Genomic DNA, 23,712 nt, shown 5'->3' on the forward strand with positions numbered 1-23,712 from the left:
GAAAGAATGGAGTGATGCCAGTTCTGGAGCCCAGGGTACAGAGTGGGAAGCCCCTGAAGCTAGAAGAGAAAAATAAAAACTCCTGCCCTTTGTAAACAGCCAGGATGGACTGCCATGACAAATGAACAAGCTGCGATACACTCCATTCCAAAGCAGGGAATAATGGAAATTATTCATTATTCACTTTATTTACTAATAATGATACTGAATGTATTAAGGGCAAGGGGGCATGGTAATTCAACACGATTCAGGAGGAAGATACATCTCAGGCTGAGATTTTGCAGCATAACGTGATGACAACAAAAGATAATTTCTGAGTATCAATACTCTTCCTTAGAGGCCTCCCTTAGGCTTCATTTCCAGTCTTGGGCATGGAGCTGTCGATGAATTAATTGGGATTAACTGGGGAGAAGCTCAGCACAGGAATGGCAAGGCACTGTTAAAGAAGGGCTGGATGTGTTTTAGCAGAACTAATAAAGAAGATACACAGCACCTGTGCACTTCAAACTTAGGCTGTTTGCTCCTGCATTTTCACAACCCAAAAATCCTGGCCTATTTTAACCTGGAGAGTAGCAGATCTGACATGGGTGTCCCACACAGGAAATGCAAATACAAATGCAAATACAAATGCAAACCACAGTGTCAATCTGAATTGCCATGCTAGGCCAAGCTTATTTTATTACATACATTCTGCAATCTAAGGACTAATATGTTCATAATGTAAACATTAAGCATACAGAGTTAAAATTCAAGGCCACGATAGTTTTTTGGATTGTCCCTTTTTTTGTGTGTGTGTGTGTGTGTCTTTGGTTGGCCGAGATCAACTCGTAGTGTATAAATGCATAAGTTATATAATAATTATATAAAAAGGAAAAAAAAAAATAACACTGAACTTGTATACTTCATTCTGACAAACGCACAGCGTTCGCGACTCGATAAGAAAAACTGGCGCCCGCCTAACAAAAATACTCAGGTGATTTCTGATTTTGGCAGTCAAGGGTTGTCTCTTGCTCTAACCAATAGAAAACAAACTCCCTTAGTAATGATGAGGTTCTAACTGGTAACTTTTAAATATCAAACACAATTCCAGTTTTGCTTTTTTTTTTTTTTCTTCCCTAAAAAAAAAAAAAAGAGATGCATATTCTGATTTCTCGCTTCTTCTGCTTTTCCCTTTTTACCACTTTTTATTACTACTGAATCAAGTCTGTTCCTCCTGAAATACTGGGAATGGTATAATACTGAGCAATATGTTTCACAAGTCCAAACAAGTGTTTCTTCATAGTCCCAACACTACAAAGTTTTCAGTCTTTTCAGTCTCTACTGGTCAAGAAGTTTCTTTTCTCCCCTTCTCACCACCTTCATCCTCCTCTTTCTCCTTCCTGCTTCCTCTGTCAGGTGCAGGCCACTGATCTACAATCATACACTTGCCCTCCAGCACATTCTCATTTCCCACGTTTGGCTCAGGGTTCCTGTAAAACTGCCAAGGAATCTGAAAGTTTGGGTTGTCTTCACAGTTTGAGCAGCTGATTCACTCTGATGAACGGATCTCATTTCATTTTACCTACACCGCTGCAGTTCTATTCCAAACCAGCTTCCACACTAACCAGTCTCTTTCCGTTGATATGTTTCTATTTTTTAAATACAGATAGGCTTTTTATTCCTTTCTTTTTTTCCCTTTTCCCTCTCTTTTGTAATGATCCATATACTGTATGTTAGGTCACTATAGACTTATCCTTATATTGCTGTAGTATAGTCCCAGTTTTGCACTAGCATGATACCAAACTTTACACACAAGCTTATCAACTTTTTAAGACCACCAGCTTCCATAGGTTTTCCTTATCATTTCATGCTTCTACCTACAATAGTCTATTGTTATTTGGTCCACAGAGTCGATGCCCATATACATTACATTTTAGTATCTTAATACTTCTTGGATATTTCCTTTTAAATCCCTACTACAAAGAGTCTTTTTGACATCTATTTTTAACGTGTTTTTTGGTGTTTTTTTTTCTCCCAGCCAAACCTTCACTTGTCTCTTTAGGCACTTTTAATTCGAGTACTCCAACAGAGTTCATTGCGATTCCTCAGGGACCGAATCCCCATGAGAAGCGTCTTTGCTTCGCCTGGCGTGTATTTTCCCACCCCACTTAGTAGTAGGTGCCAAGATGAGAAGGCATATGAGCAGCTGGCAGCCTGGTGTTGGGGTAGATCCCTCCAGTCGGCGAATTCCAGTACGGATTGGGGGCAGCAAAAAAGCTGGAGGATGTTACGGGCAAGGCAGGGGGGTGGGGAGCTACAAAGTTCATCTTCTGCGGGTGCGCGTGGTACGAGCTCATGTAGGGCAGGTCTGACGGGTATTTGTACATGGATGACTCCGGGGGGTGAGGCTGCAGGGCCTGGGCGATGCCATGGAAGTCGAATTTGTAGGCGTAGCGCTTGCCGTGCACCTTGGTCATGATGTTCTTGTCGTAGTAGTAGCGCAGGGCGCGGCTGAGCTTGTCGTAGTTCATGTTGGGCTTGCTCTTGCGCTCGCCCCAGCGCCGCGCCACCTCGTCGGGGTCCGTCATCTTGAACTCGCCGTTGGTGCCCTCCCAGGTGATGCAGTTGGAGTTGGAGCTGTCCGACAGCAGCTCCAGCAGGAACTGCCACAGCTGGATCTGCCCGCTCCCTGCGGGGAGGAACAGAGCGGGAATGTCAGGGGTGGCATTAATAATGTCAAGGCATCAGTCCTGCAGGCTCTCCCCAAGGACCCCATTAGGAAATGTTGTGATGTCGCCTCCTAATTCTTACTATTAACCAGTCCCCCTCCTCCCAGGACCGTCTCACGAAACCCTAAAGAGCAGGGATAATTGTAATGTGTCGTGCTTTCCCTCATGTGAGTGGCAGAATGCTATTCCATGGAGCTTTAATTGTTACCTAATGTCATTCAGCGCAGACAATTGATGGGGAAATAATACAGCGCTCATTTAGGAAACTAATCTCTAAAGTTCAGCACAAACAGCTTTCACTTGCGTAACATTCTGCTTGTTCTCACAGCATTATGTTGTAACTAAATGTTCTCTGCTATGGAATGAGCCCACACAAAATGGAGAAGTTTAGAGCAAGCTGGGCCTGTGCCAAACCATATCATCCCTTTGCAGCATTTGGGGAAATGCAGAGCGGAAACTTATTAGCTTGCTGTTGCACTGCATACAACCAGAGGGCAAAACAATTGCAAGAACAGTGAAAAGGTCCATAAAATACATTCTTGTCATCATTCTGCTTCGAATGAGTTTAAATGATTATTTTACATTAAGACATAAAATGTTGCTGTTGTATTTTTCTCACTCTCCGCCAATTCCACTGCAAAAAGAAAATAGCTAAGTCTGCTGTTAACTTTGCAAAAGTGAGGTAGGGCAACAAAATTTGACCATTTTAGACAAGTGAAAGTAGATTTCCAAGGGCCTTGCCACTGATAATCATGTTAGAAGCTTAGCATTTCTTAACAAAGCAGCACTGAAATGATGCAAAATGCAGCTGAAGCAGCTTGCGACGCAATCTGTTTCACAAGCACAGTGTCAGCAGAATTTGCCAACCAGCCTGGATGTGCTAACTCTGAACTACATCTCTGACCAGGAATTGGTTGGGTTTCTTTCTTTTTTTTATCCAAACCAGCTTTGTGGGTATAATAAACAAGCTTTTCTTTAGAAAGCTTATAGTAGCAATTACAATATCGAGCTAGAGCAGCATCTGAAACCCATTAGCAGTTTATACTTCAGTGCAACTGAAACCCATATTCATTTAAATTGTATTTATCCAAACTGGCCTTAATGAATTTCTTCTGTTCCATTAACATGCATTAAATAAACAAACAAACAAAAGAATCTGTGGTATGAGCAAGGCATGCAAGTTTTAATACACGAAACATAACAAGAGGATTAGGCTTTGAAAATCAATAAACAGTTCAGCACTGGACAAAACACAAATTTTTGAATAAGCAATCCAACATATGTTCTAACATAAACACTTGCCTTCCAAATGTAATATATAGTCCTATGAAAATAAATGGTTGCTGTCAATGTCCTTTTAATGAGAGAGTAATTCCACCGATTTATAAACACACAAAACATGTGAAAGCACAGGAATGATGGCATGGAGGAATTCCATATCCAAATGTTAAAAAAGCATCCCAATCCAGATCGTGTTAGTAATGAAGTCTACCAAATGGACACTTGATAAAATTTGAAAAGCCATGATTTATGAACAAATTAAAGGGATGTAGGCCCCCACTTCCAGTTAAGACCAGTGTTGCCTGGAATCCCCCACTGCCTCAGGCCATTTGGAAAATCCTACCCTTAACACATAATTACTTTCCTTCCACACAAAACTGTTTAGAAAGTCAGCTAATCTAGAACTGTGCTCAATGTCACCTGGGAGAAAGTGAAAGGAAATGGATCAGCATTTTGCCAGTTTCAGGCCTTGAAAAGCCATAGGTTGTTGTAAAAAGAACCACTGTCACTGGGGGCTGAGGAGATCCGTGTGGAACATGGAATGCTCTGCCCTGGGGCTGTCCCGGCAAGGGATGCAAGTGGAACACACAGTGTCAGTCCCTTGTGGTGGCTTGTGGTGTCAATAGCGGTGCTGTACAGCCACAGCGTGGCCTGCAGACTCAGAGCAGTGAAGTCTGCACAATTCCCCATCAGAGCTACTAAATCACCCAGCAGATCCCCTGTCTTCAGCAAAAACATGCTGGTCCGAGGTTGGACTCGATGATCCTTGAGATGTTTCCCAACCTGAATGATTCTGTGAGTCTGTGATTCTCCTCTATGCTACACATCCCCATCCACAATGCACCCCGTTGCCTTCTTGAGGTGGGAGAACATTTTTGAAGTGTTTAACCCAATTATTCTTTGCAAGCAGATTATGCTTTCCTGGTTTTTTTTTTTTCTTTTTCCTATATATTTCTGCTGGCTTGGGTTATTCATCCCAAAGTTTTATATTCATCAAGGCCAGTATGATACTGTGCTGTGGATTAACAGAATCTGGGACACAGCTGATGAAGATTGGTAAGAGATTTGCACCCTTCTGGAGGGGTAACTGGAGACCAGATGGGGTCTCTTACATCCCTTAACCAAATCCTGATGTTCAGGCAACTGAAGTGAACTCCAGCTTTGAAGGCTAGATTCTTTGGAGGTCCTTTCCAACCTTAATGATTCTAAATTCTTCAGTCCCACCCTTGTGTAATTTAGAAACCTAATTCTGCAACACACTGGGTATCATCAGCTCCCACTAAATCACACTGAAGAGTGGGAAAATCAGTGACATCAACTCCCAGGCCTGGTCTTAAAGCTGAAGTGGGGATACTCAGCAGTAAAAGAAAAGCCACCTACATCAGCAAAACCCCTTCTCACCTGGATTTGCAAGTCGGCTGCTGGTCGGTCCAAGAATCTGATATGGATCTACAAAATTGTGAGAGAAAGATTTAAAATCATTCAACAATGGTGGCAAATACTTCAGGTATTATTGTTTAACCTTGTAATGGGCAGTGTGCACTGCCTGAGGGGACAGCAGGTCCAACACCTAAGCAATTTCCTCTCTCTGCAGGGCAATATTTGCATGTTTTCCTTTCCAACTCCATGTGCAAGGATATACCTTTGCCTTTTGTTATGTATTAAATGCAGATGTATGTATTCAGAATGTAAGCTTTGTTATGAAGCATTCTGGTGGTGGAATCCCCATCCCTGGAGGTGTCCCAGGAAGGGCTGGAGGTGGCACTCAGTGCTCTGGGCTGGGGACAAGGTGGGCATCGGGCACAGCTGGGACTCGATGAGCCTGTGTCAGCCCCACAATGCCTGTAGCATCTTAGTATTTCCCTCTAGGAACTTCCTCTGGAAATGAAAACTTAGCTTGGTCTGAAGTCCAACAGGGAAAACAGGAAGGCTGTGACAGCAGGACCAAAGCCAAAGTGATGGGCTGCAAGCACTGAGTGACCCTGTCACTTCTACAGCCAACAAGACAATCAGGTTACATTCCTTACACATTTAAATAATCTGTGCAGCTCACACACAGAGCCATTAAATGGCCCTCAGGACTTACATAAATCACCAGTATATTTCTAGGAAGATTCTTGTGGTTGGAAGGCCAGATTAGATAAAACACTGCTTGGGCAAAAATCAGTGTAATACTTCCCAGGCAGTCTGTGCAGGAGTTAATGAGACCTATTCATGAACAGTGTTGTTTAGTTATAACAAAAACCAGAATAATGATTTAAAATCCATGTGATAAAAACTGGCTCAGAGTCTTCTGGGCTAAGAATATCCTCTAAATCTCTTTTATTTCCTCCTTCTAACCTTTTGCTGTTAACAAAAGCCATGACTGACTCAGGACCTTTGTAGTGCTCTCCAGCTACCTGTCCAAAATGCAGCTGAATTTGCAATAAGGGATTAGGTCCCACCCCATGGATTTGCAGCTTTGAAAACACAGAAGGCCCCCATTTTGCTACGCCAATACTTTCCAAACCCATAAACTTCTACTTTCTCCTCAGTTTCCCAACAGACTGAGAATCCCTCTAATATTCCTGTTGTGTTTCAGAAGCCAAATTCAAATGGGTTTCTGTAGGCTGTAATCCATTCCCTTTTTTTGGGCTCATGTACATTTTCCAGCTGTTGGTATTTCAGCTACTGGGGTCTTTTGACATCTCTACCTTCCACCTTTGCACCCACACTGTAGGTAGATTTTTTTAATAGCATTTTCATTCTGCAAGGTTGTCACTGCCTTTAAACATCACATTCATCCCAAATCCAGCTGCAGAGCCAACCCCACACACATCTGGGGTTTTAGTGATCTCCAGCTGGAGGGGTCTGAACCAGATTGTGCAGTCTGGCTGGTAGGTGAGAGCTGCCCTTCTCATCATGTTCAACAAACCCAGGCAGAATGCAAACCAAATGACACCCACCTAACTGAGGACGCTGGTCTTCTGTTTTGGGAACTGTTGAGGATGACGGCTGAGTAGCTGAAAAATGGAAAAAAAAACCCCCATGTAGTTATTTTTCCAGTTAGGAAGTTGCTCACCAAACCTGTAAGAGATCCCTAGGCCTGGAACTCCTGCTGCTCTCTGCCCCAGGATAGACACAAGAGGATTTAAAGCTCACAAAAAGCTTTTTAAGGCTCTATGGTGATGGACTTGATGAAGTTTAAGGAGGGATGTGGCTGCCCAGTGACATCTCCCAGAATTGCCCATACAATTGGCTTTCCAAAAATGCACAGATAAAACCCCTCCAGAGCTCCTATAATTCCCTCTGTAGTCTAATCCATGTTTCCCCAGCTGTGCAGATGCTTTTACCTTTTGACTGAGGGCTGGGGTGGGTGTGACTCGTCCATGCTGATCTCCTGGCTTGCTCATAAGGCAAATCTGGGAAGGAAAAGGACACCTATTCATGCAGATATGGCATCAAGTGGTGACGTCCAGAAAGGGTAGGTTTAGGGGGGGGACTCAGGATTTGGAAAATTACTGAAATAGGAAGGCAATTCTTTGTTAAAACCTCCCAAATTCAGCATCTAGCAGTACTTCCTTGTAAGAAGACAGGCTTTAGTTGATTTATTCCTTTCTGCTTCTTGGGACAAGCTCCTTAAATTTACACATCTAAATTTTCATTTCCCTTTCTTTCATTTACTCGTTACTTCTATTTTATTTCAGTGCTTTAGCATATTAAAAAAATGAGAAAACTAAACCATAAAAGCTTTCTTCATAAAGCTAATGTAGTAAATTCAAATGTTTGGCTTACCCTTAGAAATCTTTGCCAGTTTCCTGTGCTTTTCCACGGCTGACTTTAACACATTAGCTAAAATTACTGCCAAAATCAGAGACTTATGGAACTTCCAGGATCTCAGGAAGGTAGCAGTGCCCACCTGGTGGAACTAAGTTGGTGCAGATGTCTTGACTCTCAACACTACTTGTGCTTTATTTCAGAGTTCATGTTTGGAAATGAGACCAGTTAGGAAGCAAGGAAACAACCCCAGACTGGCTCTGTGCAAGGCAGGTCTGCCCCTTTCCAAGCACTGGGAGAAGCAGCATTGCATGGAAATAAAGTGTAAAGTGTGAAATGCATAACCAAATGGCCTTTAATTTATTTGGTCTGTTTGGCCTGCCAGCACTTCCACCTCCCAGAACCCTGCACTTCAAAACCTCCGCTTTTGCTGAGATTTGCAATTGGTCTTTGTACTGCATTTTCATCATGAGCAACCTTGTATCCCTGATTTCTTGGGAACTAGTCCACAGCCTCAGGGAAAATCATGTGCATTGTGCAGGTGCTCATCTCTGAGGAGAGCTCTGGTGTACAGGTGAATCATTGTGACCTGCAGGTGTCCTGCCCAGGCTGAGATCAACACTGCTGTTTACTCAGAGACTTTACCACCTGGCAAAAAAATTCCAGAATTACTCTGGTCGTAATTCCAGTGGGTTCTGAGTTCTGTCTGTACAGAGGGGGGTCAGCTATGGGAGGCTTGCATGTCTCTTGTCCGGTCCTGCCAGTTCCATGGCAGGTTCTCCATGGTAGGTTCTCCACCTCCTCTCTAGATTCCCTTGCCAGGCAGATTCTGGTGACATGAAGAACCTATTTTTCCCTCCAGTTTTTCCATTCTCTGCCAAGAAAGATGCTGTCCCAACCACAACTCCACTCACAATCTCATCTCCTTTCTCCTGTCTCCTTTCTCCCTTCTCCTCCCCCCCTTTCTCCTATTTTTGGATCTCCAAACTATCAGACACCTGTGCCCTGAGAGGACTGGGAGATGCTGTGTGTGCTTGTACTTGGTGGCACTTGAAACACATTTGGTACAAATTCAGTACAGTGAGAAAGATGCTTTGCCTTTTAACTCAACACATCACAAGATGATCTTTTGACTACGCCCTCTCCATGAAAAGAAAAATCCATTTATCAGCTTTTCTTGAAATAGAGCAAAGTTCCAGCTTCATTCTTAGTTCAGCATCGTGCCTTGATAAACACGTTGTTATTCCAGATAAGTAGATCTGTTCTTGTCCATGAGATATCAGCACAACATGTCCTTATCTTGGACAGATCGCTGATGGGAATGCTCCTGTTTGGAGAGACAAACCCCAACCAGGTGTCCTTGAGCTCCTGAGAGCCTCATTGTGTTACTGTCACTGAAACCCCGTGTTCTGTTGTAAAGGTGACTGGAGAAACCCTCCTTTGTCACTGCAAGCCCTGCTCATTTCCCATTTTCTATTGTAGTGCCTTAACAATGGCAGTACTTAATTACTCTCTCCAGAACTGCACCCCAGGATTTGGCTGATTCCCACTGAACATTATTTATTCCCCCTCCCTCCTCATTTTTGACCTTTTTCATGTCATCAAGTGATTGTCCCCAGGGTCTGCTTTTGCTCTCACATGAACAGTGCTTTGTTATGGGAAAGCTTCTTTGCAGTCTGGTTGAAATGTGACATTTAACTCAAAGGAAAGCCACAGAATAAGCCAACAAAACAGTTTCCTGAAAGAAAACTGAATTTTTGCAAAACCCCCTTTTTTTTCTGAATAAAAATTCTGACTTTCAAGACATCCATCAACTTTCAATTGTAAAAGATAAAATAAAACAATGCTTCCAAAATCACTACAGTTTTTTGTAGAAAATGTTTAGTTCTGCACAGAACAGAGACACCCTAAAACCAAACTGCAATTCCACAAGTAATTGTGGGAACACAGAAAGATGTTGACACAAAGCATTTTGTTTCCTGAGTGTCATTTTAAATGTGAGTTAGGTAAAAAAACTGAAGTGAAGGAGCTCCCCATGTCTGACACGTGCTTTAGGACCTTCTCCTCTAGAGAAAATTAATATTTTATTTCTCCATCACACAGAGGATGGAAGAAATACTGAAATCATGGACCTTGTCAGGGAACAAAAAATCCCAATTTTCATTCAAGTCCAATGGAAAATAGACTCATTCCAGCCTTTGCCTCAAATCCTCTCAACTGGCATAGCTTTTCTTGCAGGACACCAGGTCCCTCTGGCCTTATGTTACATGTTCACTTCTGCTGGGAATTACTGAGTGAGTTTGGGGCCTCTGGATTTTTGTTTGGTAATTGTTTCTATAGTTCTGCTTTGTTTTCTCATCCCTATTTATGCTGGCATTCCCCAGTGCTACTGAGAGCTCCTGGGTGCCACAGTCTGCTTTAATGCTCCATGAAAATGTCTAATTTATTTGGAATATCCCTTCTTCTTAAACTGACACTAAGCAGGTGCTCTGTGACACTCTTTAATTTGATAATTATATCATGTTTCCTCAACCCCAGACCGTGATTTGAACAATTTCAAACCTCTGTATCTCTCAACATGCTCCAAAGATTTTTCCATATTCCCATGGCTTTCCCAGGCATTTCTAAGCACCTCCAAATTCAGCAGAGAGCCTTTTTGATAAGGGATGATTGACACAGCCTTCCATGCAAGGCCACACTGCTGGGGTATTTAATGGCACAGCCACATTTCCCATGTGGCTCTCCACCGTGGTTCTTCATTTGTTCACATTTTCCACTCTGGCCCACGAGCAGAGCAGTGGCTGTCACTGTGCCATAAATAAAGATGACTGTGTTAAGTTGTTCCTTCATGAGTGAAGGGGGCTCATTTGGAATCAGTAAGATAGGCAAATAACTTGTGCCCTGTGCTGCATTTCTCAACTTGTATTTTCAGCTGTTAACATATTGCCAAGTGGTTTCTCCCTAATGAGCTTCCTGGGCACCTGGACAGGAATGCCTTAGAGGAATCTCTGGGTTTTAGTAACAACAGAATCACAGAATCACAGGATGGGTTGGGTTGGAAAGGACCTTAAGGATCATCTTGTTCCACCCCCCTGCCATGGGCAGGGACACCTCCCACTGTCCCAGGCTGCTCCAAGCCCCAATGTCCAGCCTGGCCTTGGGCACTGCCAGGGATCCAGGGGCAGCCACAGCTGCTCTGGGCACCCTGTGCCAGGCCTGCCCACCCTGCCAGGGAACAATTCCTGCCCAATCTCCCATCCAGCCCTGCCCTCTGGCACTGGGAAGCCATTCCCTGGCTCCTGGCCCTCCATGCCTTGGGAATTGTCTCTCTCCAGGTTTCCTGCAGCTCCTTCAGGCCACACTGAGCTCAGCCCAAAGCTTCTCCTCTCCAGGCTGAACAATCCCAACTTAACTTAAGATGTCCATTATTGGTGATGGGCTAATTAAGCAGTTCTTGATTTGTTTCTTATGATAGGTTGATTTAAATTCTATTGTAAACAGTTGTGGGGCATTCTGGTAAATGCCTTATGAAAGCCAAATTGTATGCATTGGATCAGAAGTTCCCTTTTTAGCCACTAATATAAACAAACAAATCTAGCAGGGTTTGATTTCCAAGGATCCAAACAGGTTGAATTTGTTGATGTAATTGCCTGGTAGTTGTTTCCTTATGTCTCTTTTCTAATTATCACTTAACAAATTTACAGACATGATTTACACATGTGTACAAGTGTATATAAAATGGTTATCTGTATGTACCCTCCTGGATTCTACCCTAGAGCACAGATAAAATAATTGCTATTCAAAACCCCTCTTTTTAATGTGAGAATGTATCTTTGGACCAGAGCTCAGCCAATTCCAGTGCATGTCCCTTCAGAACACTTGGATTTATGCCTCTGGCTCAGTAGTGGATTTCCTTTAAATTTAGTATTTTGCTGTAGCTCCTCCTGATGTCCCTTAGTACTCTGCACTCATTATTGGAAAAGCAAATGTCCAGACGAGGCATTTTTCCAGCATTTTTTGTAGTGATAAAAAGGGTGATAAAAAGAAAATCTTTGGCTTCATAGCCATGTCCTCACCTTCTTTAATTATTCCCACTAGCCTTTCACAAATCACCACATCCACAACATTTTCACAGGCTTCAAAATTTTGAGCATTAAGAACTTCCTTATGTTTTGACTTTACTATTTAAGACTCTTAAACTCACAATGAGATTGTTGTGGGTTTTGCTTGCCTCAAACATAAGTAGAATGTAGATAGCAGGAGAAGCATGTATCCTGCATTTTTAGAGTATTTTTCCACAGTAGACTTCAAATAAAAGGGAATTTTAGCCCCATTTTAAAAACAGAGAGCTGAAGGGCATTGATCAGTGACTGTGCTGGGACAATGCAACAGAACCAGCAAATAGAGCTCAGGTTTCTGATTCCCTGGTGCTTTAAAAAGTTGATACATTTGCTTCAAAGACAGAGATTTGTGGAAGAAATGGACTTATTAAACTTCTCTCTTTAATTCTTTCACTCTACACAATTACATGGACACACATATATGTGATATAGGTATATAATGTGTGGGTTCCAAATAGAGCCTTGTATTTATGAAAGGGGAGTTGAAGGAGGAAAAGAATGAGATATTTCAAGAGATGAAATGAGTAAGATCACAGCACACAAAACGTGGTCATTGTTCATACCTGGCCTGGTTGTAATTCTTTGTGTTGCTTCTGGATAAACTGATGTGTTTGGAAAAATAAAAGTGGCACCTCCTGAAGAGAAAGAAAAGGACATAACACCTAAAGATTCATTTCCACAGTCCCTAAATCCACCAACGTTTTCCCTCCTGTAGTGTGAATGAATGGAGACTTGGAACAACTAATTTCTGCCTTAGGACTGTTATATATAAAGTTCATTCTAATAATCTTTACATCTATGTAAATCCATTCTAATTACTGGATAAAAGTCTGTGAAAAATTTGTTTTAAGGAAGGAGTCTTGTCAAGTTCAGGAAATCCCCTCTACCTCAACCACCTCCACCTGGGCAGGTGGATTTGTATCCTCTGAAATAAAACCTCTTTGCCTTCATTAGTGAATTCCCAGAAAGGTACACATTTTCAAGAGAGACTTTTGGGTCAGACCCTCAGAAATCTCATTAATCTTCCTCAGAGTGAAAAAATGAAAAATATTGAGCTTGATGTAGGAAATAGAATCTCCCTTTTCTCAGGCATTGAAATTGCTTTGACTTCACCAATGGACTTCTAATGACCCTCTCCAGGAACATGAAAAAGGTCAATTACTGCTGATTTCAAGAACTTTTTTTCTAGCTCTTTTGTGGTCCACTGAAAATTGAAACAACTAATTTTTCCGTATGCTGATGATCAGCACGGTATTATTCACACTCCCCAATGACAGATAACCTCATTTTGGTGAAATGAATTTCAGAATATCATTGTCAGTGCACACATAGAGAAAAAGATAACACACAGAACTGCTGAACAACACTTGGATATCTGTAAGTGGAAACTGCTTGGCAAATGAGAATCCCAAAAGCCAGAGATAGAAAAGACCATCACGTCCATCTATTTTTAAAAAGGACTTAAATCTTATTCCAAACCACATCAAAGTAAATGGGAAAATTTTTGTTGCCTTTGGTGGGGTTTGCAGCGGGCCTACAGCCCACAGCAGGACTTTGTTTGCCACTATGACCAGTGGCAAACCTCTAATCTCAGGGAAAAATCTTCTAATGCGGTGAATTTTGCTACGAAACTCAGAGTGAAAAATGAAATAAATTATGAAAGAAGCATTGCAATCCAAGTTTTGTTGTCTTTTTGCTTTTGCATTATCCTTTGTATTATCTTTTTCCTTTCTCATAGAGAATTGTTATTTCTGGTCACTGTAGGTAACTAATACCCTCAGGCATGATCATGCAATATTCCAAACGTCTTTTGTAGGGATATAAACCACATTATTGTAGGGATATAAACCACATTATTTGTACAGTTCCATGCCATCCTCTGTTGCACAACTGTTAGAGCAAGTTAAAATAGATTCTGAATTATTTTCATAAACATTTCAAGTTGCATCCTGAAAGATAGACAAGGCATGTGTCATCCTCCTACCTACACTCAACACTTTCCTGGGCCACATTAACAGAAGGGTGAATAGCAACAAAAACCATTTTACATTCAGATCAGACTTAGTGGCGATTACAACATCAGACTTAGTGGAAATTCCAGCTCAAGTCCCACACAGCCAGAAAATGAGATGAGCTAACTGCTTAAAGAGCAATTTTATTGATTTACATAATATTTACTGCATGGGAGGGGATACACCCCCATGCCCCAGAGCCCAAACCACTTTTGAGCTCCAAGAAACTTCTAGGGATCTGTGGAGTAGATCTGACAGTAGAATGAGACAGAAGGACCAAAAAAGTCCTCAGGTGAAAGGCACCAAACCTGCAGTTTTATGCTGTGTCAGGGACCCCGTTCTCTTGCAGGACACAAGAAACTTTTGCACCATTTTTGCACCATCTGGCCCTGCGTGATCTCACCTTTTCTCTGTGTGTCTGTGCAGAAAACACACAGACAGCAGGGAGGGGATTCTCTCGTCTCCCTCCTGATTTACCACTTCCATTTTTTAGCAAGCAGCCCATGGAAAGGAATCCTGTGCTTTTAGAAGATGACCTACAGCAGTGGGAGCAGTGCCAGCATTACCTGTGTTTCTAGCATGCATTAACCGTGGAGAGTTTTGTAAGGCCTTATCAACATCATCTGAAGTCAAATGTGGAAGAGGAGCTACAAAACAAAACAAAAAGCAACACCAAAATGTAAAAAAAATCGTGAATTATCTTCTTAAACCATATTTTCCCCTGCCAGGATTGCCTAAATGTGAGTCTATCTAAACAGCCTGCAGTTTGGAGGGAGGTGCGTGGGCTACAGGGTAAATTAGAGCATTCATTTATCTGGTAATCATAATTTATTATTATGAATGCACAAAATTTCTGGCTGGTTATTGACAGTGTGCGTGTGGAGGAGACTGCACCGCACTGGTGTTGCAATGCTTGGTGGTTTTTTCTCTAAAAACCATGTTTGTTTTAACTTCTTTAAACTGAGGCAAATTGTTCTCAAGCTTAGGTGAAAGCCCTCAAGCCAGGTAATCCCTAGTCCCTTTTTTCCCATTGAAATTCTAACCATGCACTACAATTAATTTGCATTTGGACTTCAGGGACTGTTCCTTTTTTTCCGTGAATTTACAGAACTTTTTTTATTCAATTCAGTTAAATCTTCCCGATCCTATCCAGAGTACAGCAAACTGCTGCCAGTCCTTAGAATCATGCCTGGAATTCACTTTATGAATCAACGTTTGCACTCTCTTTTAGTTAAAATGGAAAGAAATGAGTATGTGACCAGAAAAAACATTAGCACTGAACCCTACGTGATTTTTCTTCCTGCTGAATATGGTGAGCTTCAACTTGATTTTTCTCTGAGAGGGATACATAGAAAAGAGTCCCTAATTCTTCTCTTTGAGAAACATGAGTGAAATTAATGGGAATCTTTCCATCAAACTCATTAGGATTCGGGCTGGGCTCCCTATTATGTTCTTAGGAACAGCAACACTTGCAACAGACACTTGAAAACCCAACTATTCACAGCAATAAATTTAGGATTGACTGCAGACACGACGGAGGACTGGCTTACTCTCTCTGAGGTAGTGTAGGTGTGACAGGAGGATGTCTGCATTGTAGCTGGGGGTGAGCCTCTGGAAGTCATCCTTGGTCATTTTGCAGAGCTCCTTGCCGTCGATGTTCTGGAAGAGCAGGATGTCCACGTCCGGCAGCCCGTACTCCTTCACCGCCCACTCCAGCCACTGGCGCACGTGGTCTGTGCTCCACAGCGTGGGGTCTGCGGGGCCCACAGAGCATAAAATGAGCCAGGGAAGGGGAATTGCTGCAGCACTGGGCCAGTGCAAAATAATCCCCTCTTCACTGACTGCTGGAGGAATTAATTTGGTGTGCTGAGTGCAAGGGAGAACAACTGTGGAGAACTGTGAGCTCTGAGTGTTAACAACAAACCCTGTGCTGCCGAGTGAGCTCCTTCTCCCACTCAGCTCTTCTGCCTCATTGTTTTTAGGCATTTTTAGCCACAGATTAGCAGAGCTTCTGGCCCACTGACAGCACTGCAAGCTGTAGCTGAACAATTTTCAAAACTCTCTGTTCAATCCTTATCTTTATTCAAGTGAAGTTTCCACTCGTGTCTGAACGAATCTTTCTTGGGGGTAGGCTAAGTAAGCACTCACAGATTTGGGCAGTTATTTCACAAACTAGGGTGGGCCTCTAGTTAATAATATTAACTACAATATTAAAATATTCTCCATTTTCTTTCCTAGACTGCTGTATTGTACATTGCTACACCCACGTGGGTTTTTACTCAACACCTGAAGTATTGGCAAAACCATGTGGGGACAAAAAGCCCCAAACAGTCCAGATTTCAAGCAAAATGTTTTTTCATGAATCCTTAATTTTAACTTACACTTCTTATTTTTCCTCCAAATTTCTCATTTTCTATTTCTCTCCCATTCTACTCTTCCTTGTTCTTGAGTAAGGAACCAACAACACAAAAGTCCCTCGGCTCCTACCATGAAGAATTTATACTTTTTGCAGAAAAAAGATTAAAGCCAAGGGGAAACAAATTCTTCAGGAGCTCTGCCTTATCATCTTAACGATTCTGTGAGTTTGTGATATCCTCAAACATGGAGGTCAGTTGGCTGTTTCCCATCACAAGAAAATCTGGGACATAAATGACAGCCTAAATAGCTTTCCTGTGGCTCAACTTCAGTGCCATTCCCTCTATTTTGACTGTTGTTGAGTCTGGTCTGAAAGAGGTGGAAACCTCCCGAATTCCACCAAGAAACATTTAAAATAATGCCTCCATCTGATATGAAATAAGCAGGAATCTGAAGGGATTCAAGTCTGGTGGTAAATCTTAGGTCTGGATGGGATTTCTCACCTGCAGCAGAGAACTCTGAAAACTTCAGTTTGGTCTGAAGTAAACAACCAAACACCAGGAAATTTACCAAAATATTTTGATTATGTCTGTATTTTTAAACACTCCTTATTTATGATAAACAGGAAGTTACCACAGCTGGAAATGTGAATTTTTCTTTTTTACTTCTAACTTTACCACATGAACTGCCCACTGCCTATGCAGTAATCAAAAACAACTGATTTTCACCCAATAATTTCTTTAAGTGACCTCAAAACAGCAAGGCTGTGACTGTGACCATCTTCTTCCTTGGAAGTCATTCAAATCCACCTCAAACACACCTCCAGGAATACACTAAATAAAAAATCCCTTGCTGAGCTAACCATGCTAAGGATTACTAAAAGACTTTAAAAAAAAAAGTGCCAAACACCGGGAAGAAAAATGTTTTAGGAGAACATTCAAAAGTTGTGTATTTCAGTGTTGGCAGGACACTCATTATTCAGAGCATCACTCTCCTGTGTCCAGAACAGAATTGACAATTCCATTGCAGGGGACACTGCAACAGATTTGTCCACACCTTTCTTGACAAATAACTGAAATAATCACAGCTTGCAAAATTGGCCACAGTCAGTACTCTTGCATGTGTAAGCAACTGAAAAACTGTAAGAATATTAAGCAACATGGCAGAGGCAGAAATATTTCAGACAGGCACCTCTCTGCTGGAGAAGAACCAGCAGCAAGGCATTCCCTCCTGGCTGCAGGTGTTGAGTTTACCCTGTGCGTACCCTGTGGTTTAGGAACACCCACAGATGCCATGATGCTTTGACTTGGAAACAGGCATGCTAATTATTCTGCAAAATATTCCAGGTTTGTTTGGAGGACAAAGCAGCCAGAAGTGACAAGAAGGCAGCCTTCTTGTCCCATGAACTGCTGAATCCCACAGCCAAGCCTGCCAAGGCTGACCAAGAATTTCTCAATTGTGCTCTTACATTGCAGTGGAATTGTCAGTTTGCTTATTAAAATGTTTTATGCTGCCCAGACTCAGGGGATAACCCACATAAAGGCTTTTCATGCCCTGTTTGGTCCCACAGAAATGACTGTGTTTTGGTATTTTCACAGATAACCTTGCTACAGTGATCCTTTCTTTCTCTCCCACACACCCTGTGCCCAGCTTGTCCAAGGGATAAGAAATAGAAGTGGCTCTTCCTTTTGCCCACTTTAGGGTGAAATCCTCCAAAAGGAGCTATAGGAGTCAGATAAGATCTGAGTGCCTTTTATCAGCCCATTCTGCTGCTGAAATGAGAAGAAAAGATTGGAGGTGTTCCCACTGTGATCCCTCTCAGCTCATTCTCTCAATAACCCCTAAAAATTACTGCTCTTTACCTCTTGATCACCTGCCTTGGTAATTTTCTCCAGACCCTCTTAAATAATCTTAGTAGACTGGAGAGAAATGCATCTTTTTTTTAGCATGCCATTTTGGTGTAGAGGGTCTAACCTGCTGGCACAATGACTCTTCGTTCATTGGTCGTCATGTTTGGGGGTGGAACGTGCTTCTCCTCCATGTAGTTTCCATAGTTCATCCCAACACTGTCTGAGCTGCTCACCATCTTCCCTCCTTTTGCCACGCTGCAGTCATCTGGAGAATTCCTAGGCATACAAGAAAGGTGTGCTTCCATTATTATTCCAGTCCTTATTAATATCACCTGCAGAGAATCACCTGGAATGAAATGGAAAACTGGGAGTCGAGCACCTGGAAACTCAGTACCCCCCACCCAGTGACTCTGCTGATTGCTCCAGTTGTCTAAAATCACCAACCAGGTTCAGTGGACCATATATTGATTTTTATTATCACAGGATCAGGCTCTCAGATCTCTCCAGAAATTATACACACTAATAATTTAATTCCAGACATGGAATGGAGGTTTGGTCATGAGCTTGTTCAGCCTGGTGGCTGCAAGGAGCTGCAATTTCCCTCTCCAAACATCTCAGAGACAACTGAGAAACACTTAATGCACTTAATTCACATTTTCTGGGGGAAAACTATTCTTCGTTGCCGTTGTCCAAGCAGTCCAAGGCTTGGAGAGCTGCCCACCTCCACTGCCATCATTGTTCCACACTCAGTTGCACTTCATGTCATGCAATGTATTCACATTCCTACGTAAGGCTCACAAAAAAAGGGAACATTTGCCAAAGCCATGATTCAAAATACCACACGCATGACTGGAAAAACCTTTCAGCTCCTGACTAGCTCAGTCTCCATGGTACTGTAGTCAAGACAGGGAAATCTGCAGAGGATCTGCAACCAGACACCTCTTTAATTTTGGCTTTGCTCTCTGAATAGAGTCTTTAGGTTTAACATCCCACAGGGGGTTCCCTAATGGCATTTTAATTGCATCACAGTTTTCTTTCTGGCAGACACAGACATATTTGTCCCTTAATTTAATGTCTACAACGTGTTTCATCAGAGGGAGAAAAATTGTTACAAAAGTCAAAATAAAGAACTCAGCCATGGGGAATACCTTTAAATGTAAGGAGGTTGTTTGGCAAGGGAAGGAGGGTGTTAGCTGGGGCTTGGTTTCTTTAGCAATACCTCATTACTAACAAGCTTTCTTTTAGTCCTGCCATTTAACTCCTGAAATTGTGCCGTGGTCTCACTAAACAAGAGGCAAGTCACAGATTCATGAAATCATGGAATCACAGAGTGGTTTGGACTGGAAGGGACATTAAAGATCATCCAGTGCTACCCCTGCCATGGCAGGGACACCTCCCACTGTGCCAGGCTGCTCCAAGCCCCAATGTCCAGCCTGGCCTTGGGCACTGCCAGGGATCCAGGGGCAGCCCCAGCTGCTCTGGGCACCCTGTGCCAGGGCCTGCCCACCCTGCCAGGGAACAATTCCTGCCCAATCTCCCATCTAACCCTGCCCTCCTTCACTTTAAGGACTTTCCCCCTTGTCCTGTCACTCCATGCCTTGTCCAAAGTCCCTCTCCAGCTCTCCTGGAGCCCCTTTCAGGCCCTGTGACTCAATTGTGTTGACTGCTCAGCACTGCCTTGGCTCAGGAACTAATGCAGTTATAATTCTCACACGTGTGTTTTAAAAAAACATCAAGTACTAAGGAAGCTGAGATACTTAGTGCACATCTTAAATAATAAAAGCAATTTCTTTTCTACCAAGTGGTCCTACTAAGTTTACCCTTCTGTGTTAAGATAGATATTAAAGAAAAAAAATCACCTGCTGATGACTTTCAGTTTAAAAATAAAGTATGTCACAAGACGTCATTCAATGGATGACAAAATCTTCTTTAGGAGAAGGAAGAGGGCCTTGAATGTTGCCTGGAAAATGTTGGCTTAGCACACTTTTTCCAGGATGCCTCTAAACACATCACATATGAAACCTGCCCTGTGTAAAAGCCCTGACACTGCTCTGTCAGCCACAGGACTGAAAAACAACCACGAGGGAAAACACAGTCAGCACCTGCCACTGCGTGGTGGTGAATTCAGCCCTTCCTCTCACAACCAGAGCACTTGGGCAATGTTTTCTCAGGTTTAGTTTTGCTCTCCTACCACACACCACTAAATATAACCTTGGGATGCAGCCTATTTCTGTCCAAACAGAGCTGAGCAAAACAAAGCTGCTTTTTGTTTCAGACACAAACGCTAAAGAAGAGCTTTTGTGAAGACTCCTTGTGAGTGAAATGTTGGCTTCTTCTGCTTCCCTTTCACAAATACAAATGACATAAATGCATGAGTAAGTCTGCACTTTAAATTATGGATATTTGGGAACCTCCACCACCTGCCCTTATACCTGTGCAGATGTGGGCTATGACTCCCCAAAACGGTTCTGTTACAAAGAACTATTTGGCCCATTCACTGAATTTTTAGAAACAGAGAGCTAGCAACATCCTTTAGCTTAACTATTTAATTTTGGTTTTTTTTTTCTGGGGACAGAAACCGGGGATAGAGGGACTCCAAAGTGAAATATCCCATCAGTAGGAGCCTACAGCACTTCTACAGGCAATGGTGCATTAAAACACTCTTGTAAACACTGAGCAGTAAATGATGTGAAAGATCCAGTAGCACACAGCTTTTGGCAATCTGACAGGGCTTCTGAGATGCTTTTCTGATCTGAATATAAACAGACAGGGGTGGGGAAGAAGATCATAAGTAAGTCATAACTTTTCATTAAAATCCAGAAGCAGATGGTCAAGGGTTTTGTCCCTTCAGCTCGCTGGGTGGACAAGCAAATCCCCCATCCATCAAATCTCCTAAGACCACGCTTAATTTCAGGCACGGAATCAGCTCTGTGGGATTTAACAGGACTACTCAAATTGAGTGTGTGCCCTAAACCACCGAGCCAGGGCTTAACTCAACTGCCTGGAACAAACTTCTACAGTACAGAAAGCAAAACTGAAAACGCAAGCAGACGCAAGAAAATGGTGTTTCTAGTGCCCAGAACAACAAGAGAGTGATTGTCTACAAAGGGGTTTTTTTAGGACTTTCTGTGAGTCTGCTTTATTTCTGAACCACTGGGGGAGCAGGGTGGAAAAGCAGCTTTTGGAAAGTGTGCCCAGAGTGAAGGGTGCAGCTCTGCAGTGATTCATCCCCAGCTCCAGGTCTGAAATGAAACCAGAGGTGTTTTTCTTCACGGCTGCCTGTTATTTTTGCCCTTTGTAAATATACTGTTACACCTGGAATTCACAAAAAAAAAAAAAAAAATTAAAAAGAGGTAAGACTACACACAATCATGGTACCCAAGAACACTTTGTCCAGTCTTGAGCTGATAAATGTCTGCTGAGAAAGTATTTTCTCCTTGGACCTTGAAAGCCTCACCTTTATACCGGGTTACTCAAAATCGAGCTGATTTGATGGTTAAATTTATCACCCACTCCTACCAAAGCTGATTGGAGTTTTGCCAGCCATTGACTCTGATGAAAGCAGATGTAAGTTCATAAATAAGTGCATGAAACACACTTTTTCCTTTCCACTATGCTACTATTTTCCCCATGTGACATAAAACACCTGTGTTGTGTCCAAGTGCAAGGTGTCAGAGAAATTCAGATTAGGAATCAGCAAAACCCTACATATGTCATTCCTGTAGTATAAACTCCTCTACTTAATATTTCTGAGTTTCAGAGGAAAACAAACTAGAAAAAATGTATTCTCCAAATATCTATATGTCTTCAGAAGTTTATTTAATAAGCACAGCTTGGATTACAGAGGCTGCTACAAGGTCAGCTCATACCGAGGGCACTGCAAAGCTTGCTCAGCCTCATCCTCATTCACTGCAGCCTGCTCACGTTGTAGTGAATTCGGTCAGTGCTGCCTCCCCAAAGAGTTTGTCACCGAAAAGAAGAAGAAAAACCTGAAACTTCCCTGAGATTCGTTACTCTGAGATACAGTGGGGATAGCCAGACCTTCCCTGGTGAGAAGGAGCCTGTGCTGAGACTCTGAAAAGCACTTCCAGGGGTGATTTCAGAGGCATCAACACTTCTCAGAGAATCCCAGAATGGTTTGGGTTGGAAGGGAACTTAAAGATCACCTTGTTCCACCCCCCTGCCATGGGCAGGGACACCTTCCACTGTCCCAGGCTGCTCCAAGCCCCAATGTCCAGCCTGGCCTTGGGCACTGCCAGGGATCCAGGGGCAGCCCCAGCTGCTCTGGGCACCCTGTGCCAGGGCCTGCCCACCCTGCCAGGGAACAATTCCTGCCCAATCTCCCATCCAGCCCTGCCCTCTGGCACTGGGAAGCCATTCCCTGGCTCCTGTCACTCCATGCCTTAGGAATTGTCTCTCTCCAGGTTTCCTGCAGCTCCTTCAGGCCCTGCAAGGCCACACTGAGCTCAGCCCAAAGCTTCTCCTCTCCAGGCTGAACAATGCCAGCTCTCGCAGCCTTTCCTCCCAGCAGAGCTGCTCCATCCCTCTGCTCATCCTGGTGCCTCCTCTGGACTCCCTTCCAAGACTTCTTGTGAGAGCAAAATTTCCCACAGAGAAGTCCAGCACAAGTGAGGCATGAAAATGCCAGAAAACTCACACTGGTCAAAATCTCCCTGGGGTGCTCCCACAGGCTCCTGCCCCCACTGCTCAGTGTACTGGGCTGGGGAGCTGTACACAAAGAAGTAAATAAATGGGTGAGTAAGTAACTGGAAAAGGGATGGCCAGGGTGGGAACAAGCTGCCAGGTCTGTGGAAGGCAGGGAAGTCCCTCAGAAACACACCACTGGCTAAAGCTGCTTAAACTGCTGCTGAAGCCACGGCTAATCTTTGCTATAAGGTGTCAAAAGCAGCCCTAAGAAGACAAAAGAAAAGAGAAAACTGTAGCCTCCCCTGGGCTACTCACGTCATGGCACTGCTTTGCTCCATGTAGGGCTTGGCATGGTCCAGCAGCCCCAACAGGCCATGGCCATGGAGAGGAGGGAAGGGGACAATCCCCCTGCGAACAGAGCACCCAAAACAGGGGCAAACACCTCTGTGTGGGGTGCCCTGGGCTCGGTGGGTGCTCAGGGTTACATGGGGTTGGCCCAGGGTCACTCAGAGATGTCACCTGGAGGCACCTCTGGTTCCTTTCTCCCGTGACAGCACACAGAGAGTTGTTGGCTTTCTGTGAGCAAAACAGAAGGTGCTTTTTTACTGAGCTGTACACACAGCAACCATCCATCTCCAATTAAATAATAACTTCGGCTAATTCAATCTTTTAATTTTCTTTTTTATTTTCTTCCCCTTAGCTTTCCCCAGCTATCTTGCAACCCACAGCTGCCTTGAGCCTCAAGGCCATGGTGGCAAATGAAGGCAGTCAGCATCTGGCTCACTAGAGGCCAGTCAAGCTATAAATATTCCCAGCCTGGCTCTTTGTGCTCACAGTGTGGGGAAACAGCTGGTTTAAGTTTGACTGCACGTTGTCATTTCTCCATTAGTGCAAACACTTCAATATTTCTTACGTGTCAGGTTGGAGTGAAGAAAGGGAAAGCAGGGAAGGGGGTCACGAAAAGCCAAAGCTAAGAAATGAT

General features: G+C 43.1%; 1 protein-coding gene across 15 annotated transcripts in view; it reads right to left on the bottom strand.

Moving 5' to 3' along the window:
- Window positions 1-642: 642 nt before the first annotated feature.
- The window catches only part of ERG (ETS transcription factor ERG), a 135,230-nt gene continuing 112,160 nt past the window's right edge, over window positions 643-23,712 (bottom strand). For 8 of the 15 annotated variants that reach the window (XM_042033068.1, XM_042033133.1, XM_042033163.1 and 5 more), the window contains 8 exons: window positions 18,208-18,359; window positions 15,429-15,632; window positions 14,445-14,525; window positions 12,430-12,501; window positions 7,322-7,390; window positions 6,935-6,991; window positions 5,391-5,438; window positions 643-2,668 (listed from right to left, as the gene is read on the bottom strand). In XM_042033068.1, the coding sequence (XP_041889002.1) occupies window positions 2,148-2,668; window positions 5,391-5,438; window positions 6,935-6,991; window positions 7,322-7,390; window positions 12,430-12,501; window positions 14,445-14,525; window positions 15,429-15,632; window positions 18,208-18,359 (1,204 nt within the window). In that variant the 3' untranslated portion in view covers window positions 643-2,147. The other 7 variants (XM_042033115.1, XM_042033109.1, XM_042033171.1 and 4 more) reach the window with 6 other exon arrangements.

Source organism: Corvus kubaryi, unplaced genomic scaffold (assembly GCF_017639235.1).
Source record: "Corvus kubaryi isolate FWS band 111438036 unplaced genomic scaffold, C.kubaryi_AGA036_p1.0 133, whole genome shotgun sequence".
NCBI classification, from domain to species: domain Eukaryota; kingdom Metazoa; phylum Chordata; class Aves; order Passeriformes; family Corvidae; genus Corvus; species Corvus kubaryi.